Source organism: Anarrhichthys ocellatus, unplaced genomic scaffold, assembly GCF_004355925.1.
Source record: "Anarrhichthys ocellatus isolate YVR2014 unplaced genomic scaffold, GSC_Weel_1.0 scaffold88, whole genome shotgun sequence".
Lineage (NCBI taxonomy): Eukaryota > Metazoa > Chordata > Actinopteri > Perciformes > Anarhichadidae > Anarrhichthys > Anarrhichthys ocellatus.
In genome coordinates, this window is record NW_022280118.1 from 273430 (window position 1) to 278988 (window position 5559).

The 5559-nt window shown below is 41.3% G+C and overlaps 2 protein-coding genes across 3 annotated transcripts in view; one reads left to right on the forward strand and one right to left on the reverse strand.

Annotated features, from left to right (window-relative positions):
• Positions 1-199: 199 nt before the first annotated feature.
• sgta (small glutamine rich tetratricopeptide repeat co-chaperone alpha) lies at positions 200-5351 on the reverse strand. The gene is made up of 8 exons (XM_031875296.1): positions 5199-5351; positions 3712-3853; positions 2743-2846; positions 2468-2570; positions 2221-2320; positions 1048-1152; positions 440-575; positions 200-359 (listed from the first exon to the last, which is right to left on the reverse strand). Exons 2-8 carry the CDS (start codon positions 3809-3811, stop codon positions 252-254), a joined length of 756 nt encoding a protein of 251 aa, XP_031731156.1. The 5' UTR covers positions 3812-3853; positions 5199-5351; the 3' UTR covers positions 200-251.
• Positions 4442-5559, forward strand: part of thop1 (thimet oligopeptidase 1) — a 16499-nt gene continuing 15381 nt past the window's right edge. The window contains exon 1 of one of the 2 annotated variants that reach the window (XM_031875295.1): positions 4442-4496. The gene's annotated coding sequence lies outside the window, so the exon portion shown is untranslated. The remainder of the gene's footprint in view (positions 4497-5559) is intronic. The other variant, XM_031875294.1, reaches the window with a different exon arrangement.

Below are 5559 nucleotides of genomic sequence, written 5' to 3' on the forward strand. Positions count from 1 at the left end.
CTTATGACCATGTGATATTTCAGTTTTTCTTTTTTAATAAATTTGCATAAATTTCTACATTTGTTTTTTTCTGTCAAGATGGGGTGCTGAGTGTACATTAATGAGAAATAAAATGAACTTTTTTTGATTTTAACAAATGGCTGCAGTGAAACAAAGAGTGAAAAATTTAAAGGGGTCTGAATACTTTCCGTACCCACTGTATGTGTTGTGCTCTCTTATAACACCTCCCATCTCTGCTGAATGTATTATCTTCAATAATGGTGACAGTAGAATAGAAACAGAGTGTGAGCTCTCACCATGTTCATGAAGCCGGGGTTACTGAGCAGACCAGCCAGATCTACTCCACCCATCCCTGCTGTCTGAGAGAGAGAGAGATAAGCACAGAATCATCACAGCATCGCTGGTTTAGAAAAGCCGTCTTCTTGTCCTCTGTTCTTACTGGACTGGACGTTTCCATCTTCTCCTCTGCGATCTTCAGGTTGGTTCTGTATGTGTCGTTGTCGGGGTCGAGCTCCAGAGCTTTCTTATAGTAAGTTGCTGCTTCTGTGTGTTTGTTGAGGCTGGCCAGAGCCAAACTGAAACACAGCAACACAACAGACACATCAGGACATTCAACTCTTGAAAATAAGAACGCCTCAGTGGGATGTCTTCTGACAAAGTTCTCATTTTCAAAGCCTGGTTTATGCTCGCCATAGTGTCCCCGGTGCGAGGGGACAATCCTCCCTCATTGTGCGTAAAGCGTTAAGGCTCTGAGATCTGTCACAGCGACTGGTTGTGCACCTCTGAACTTTTGTAGGAGGAAATCGTAGAAATCTTTAATTGAAAATATTTTGCCAGCCGAATCAAACTGTTTACAGGACATTAAACCCCTCGTTTCATTATAGTGCATTTAATATGTGCCTTGTGCGAGTATAGACGAGGCTTATTGCACAGAATCAGCAATTATCTTGTACACTTTTACGGCTGCTAGAGGACAGAAGGAGATTTAGAGCTAACTGAGGAAGTAAGCTTCGAAAAGAGAGTTTGAGAACGGGCTGCTTTTCTTACCCCATCCTCCCGTAGGCTTTGCTGTAGTTTGGGTCGATGCTGATGGCCTGTTCACAGTCCTGCACCGCTCCGGCATAGTTCCCTAGTTTACTGTAAGCTGCGGCCCTGTGCGCGCACGCACACGCGCACACACACACACACACACACACACACACACACACACACACACACAGAAGAAAACAATACGCCTCAACTTTGAGCTCAGTTTGCTATAACTGAACTGAGGGAAATACAGGAACCAGTTTGGCTACAGTTTGAAACAAAGATTAAAAAAACGTCATATAGATATAGAAACACTTAATTCAAGTGTAAATACACAGTGAAAACACTTCAGTGGATTGTAAATGTGATGATCTCTTTCATTATTCTCTTCTTCCTCTTGACTCAACACACACACCTCCACTCTAACCTTCCTTATCTTATCCAGATGTGTTTACGGATTCTTCTCTATAGTGAGGCAGCTGAGGTTGAACTATCCTGAGTTGTAGTTCATATTTGCCGCCTTGGATTACCGTACAAACAAAGCTTCCAGGTGACATTAAGAGGAGCTGCAGGGGGGTGATGCTGTTGGAAGTGGAAGTCTAAGAGGTAACTCTCAGTAACCCAGAGTTCAACACTGGTAGAAATGACGGTTGGTTTTAGAGTAAAAATATTTGCCTGAAAACTAGGACTCATTTGAATACTATTTTTTGGGGCTTAGAAGTATGTATCGGCATACTGAGAGCACCACAGCCGGGGAAGTCTTTATGTGAATGGAGAAGTAACCCTTCTCACTCATGATTATCACACAACAACTAACTCTCTTGAACAGGGTAAAACACCACGGCACACATCAATTTGTGACACATAAACAATTTCTAAAACTAACAATTGTACATTTACACTACCAAACGGCATGCTGGGTAAGCGCTGGGAGCACTGCTGCACGTTCAAGAGCAGAAAGGAGAGATGGAGGATAAAGAAAGAGAAACTGGAGATGCACTGGACCAGAGATGAGCAGTGTCTGGTGTTCGCACTTTTATTGGTTTTAAATAATACGACATAGCCGCTGTTGTTGCCAGAGGTGCTAAAACTAGCAACAAAAGAAAAAAAGGACAAACTGTTCAAGAGAACACAGGGTGCAGGGGTTCAGTGTAAACATTTAAACACCTTAAACTGAAGCATTTGACTGACCTGTTGCAGTGATAGACGGCGTTCTGAGGGTTGATGGCGATGGCCTTCGAGTAAAACTCAACAGCAGCTGCAAAGTTCTCCACTTTCATTTGGTCGTTACCTGCGGATCAAAAGATATCACCTCATTACTGAAAAATAAAACCCGGAACGAAAACCCAAAGCAACAGCAGCCACACTAGAGCCACTAATCATCTTTGTGGCAGATGTCTGAGGAAAGCCGTGAAGAAGAGCTTCCTCCTCGTCTCACCATCAGTTTTGAGCGTCTCTGCCTCGTCTCTCTGATCCTCAGTGAGGGAGTTCAGAGGTTGTGGAGGAGCGGAGTTGTTGTTGATCTGCGACTCGACTGGAAGCTGAAACAAACAGACACAAAAACAAACAAACAGTGTAAGTCAGACATCCCCAGTTCAAATTACTTCATTGTGTCCACATAAAATGTCACATAAAACACCTTGAAAACAGCCTACAGCTGTCCTGATAAACATATCGTTATATTTCACGTCGAAGTCACACAGGCTTGTTTACTTTGTCTGTGGCTGAGGCGAAGATCTCTGGTAACGTCATGGGGACAGCGAGGCTCTGGTCGTCGGTCGAGATTTCAAATGCTGTCTCCAAACACTGAACCGCAACTGCAGGACAACAAACTCACTTTGTAAACACACTGAGGGAACTATGACGAGTCCAACAAAGAGAAACGTCACAGTCATTCATCGAGTACTAATACCATAACACTCGGTAGCTACATCTCCATTAGTTTGCCTTCATTTCACATTATACATATCTGGGTTTCTTTGGCAGCAAAATAACAGTTGAATCTGGGGGCAGATGGGAAACAATTTATATCAAAAGGTATGAATGTCCTGATTCAAGTCCTTTAATATTGATTATCTGCTGATATAGTCTGACATTATTTGTATATTTACCTAAAGGACGAATGAATATGTTTCTGACACATTGGAATTACAGCTGTAGATACTAAACTTATTTTTCCACAAGCTACTTAATACTTGCGGTCCTGAGTCAAAAATATCAAGATGATCAGTTTAGACTATTGATCCATGAATGAAAGTATAATTGGGAGAATTTAATGGAAAGAGAATGATGAGCGAAGACGATGTCTCACTCTTAACACTGAGTCAATTATTCTAATGATGAAATCTCAGCAACAGGAAGACCTATTTGTGAACAGGTGGCATTCTTCATGTGGAAACAAGCGATTAATGACACATTTGTTCAGTTAAGAGAGTTCGGGGAATTGGAGTCTGTGGATAAACCTCACAGAAAAAAGATGGATTTAGGATAAACATACGAAATATTCTTCATGAGCCTCATCGACGTTCTTATCTTTAGTTCTTCTGCTTGCATTGGTTTTAGTTGACCACAATCCTGAATCAATCATTTAAGATCTTACTCTGACAGATTATAGTGATAATTCCACAATATGACACATGCTGCTGATTTTTAGATACATATTCTACCACGTGGAGGACTCACCTTCCAGACTCTCCTGGGCGCCTGAGGTCAGATCCCCTGACTGGAGCTGGTCATGGAGGAACTGGAGGATGGAGAAGGCCAGTCGCTTGTTGTCTGTCATGGCGGCGGAGGCTCAGACTGTGGTCACTGACGGAGAGAGACCCTGTAACGTCAAAACAATAACAAGATGAAGGAAAACCAGCTGGCCAGCAAAGTTATCGTATCAGTAATTGTCACGCAGATGAAAAACACATTGTTACTTCTGTTATTTATAAACTTTGTATCAAATTAGATGTACCCCCTTCCAGTGGTAGAATGTAACTCAGTACAATTACTCAAGTTGTACATTTGAGGTACTCGTACTTCACTTTCGACTTCACTACATTTTTCTAACAGCTTTAGTCACTTTTTAAATTAGTTTTTCATCCCCTCATCCCCTCCTTCTACTACAATTTACTAACTGCATATTGTACTTTACAAGTACATTGTGCTGATACATATTCATGCTTAAATAATGCTTAAAGTGCAGGACTTGTATTAGTAGTGGAGTATTTTAAAGTGTAGAGCTTTTACTTCAGTAAAGGATCGGAATACTTCCTCCTTCCCACCACAGTGTCACACACAGAAGCACACTGTTGTTGCTCTCGGTATAGCTAGCCTCCTTTAGCATTAGCTTGTGGAATATTCTAGAAACTCGGGCTAAGTATAACTTCGAACGACTGTCTTGGCAATGCTAAACACCTGCCAGCTAACACTAGCCATCCTGGTATATAAATCGTGATAAAACAAGCTGACAACAACCGATAGTAAGTAGACGTTTAACGCTAGCTGGCTGTGGGACATGTTATACCACAGCTGCGAGGTCATTCTGAACTTGAACTAATTACAATTATCAAAGGCAACAAAAAGCAAAAACAAAACGGCGAACGCTTGTCTAACGTTCGGTGATTTTAAAATAAAGTTAATACGAATCCCTTATCAAAATCCTGTCAGTTTAACGTTGCTTTGCATATCAGAAGCAGACATTACAGTAAAGGTGTGAGATTACGTAGTCTGGGCGAAAGCCTTTATCTTTTAAGTAAATTCGGCAAACAGTTGTCTTATCAGACAGCAACAGAGCTCAACAGATTTCTTACACATCTCATTTCTCTTAAGATAACAATGGGCGAACCCGAAACTAAAAGTCGGAACAGAATGTATTTAACACCAAGCGTTAATTGGCGGTGATATATAGCGTACGCCGAATTGGAGATTGCTTGAAAGTTCATTACATGTCTCAACTTTTATTCCAGAAGGCATGCAGTTTCAAGAAGCAAGGCCATGTTATATTGCCAGAGTTTTAAAAGGGGCTTGGCGTGACGTGATGCATAGCGTTAAACTACATCGGCACGATGCTAACCGCTAGCGAGCTAGCTGATCCCATTCCGTTGACTGCAACGGTGCTGTGGTATATGAAACATGTCTTGTTGCTTCATCTAATACGAGGGCACAGTACTGCATTTTCCTACCAGCTGTCTCTGTGTTTCAGTTGTCGATTAGCCCGGTAACGGATAAGTTGACGTTAGCTCCACTCCTTCGCGTAATCGTAGCCGTCATTCAGCTAGCTAATTAGCTTGACGCGGAGTTAAGTCGTCATGCGTAAGCGCCGGTGTGGTGGCTCGTGTAGCTGGTTTCCGGTATAAAGTTACCAGTAAAACCAACTGGAAAAACAGCAGAAGTTTGGTAAACTTGCCTTCAGAATAAGAGATTTCTCATACAGTATATATATATAAAATACATTGTAAAATGCCACACAACTACTTATATGGGTAATTATTGTATGTATATATATATATATATATATATATATATATATATATATATATATAT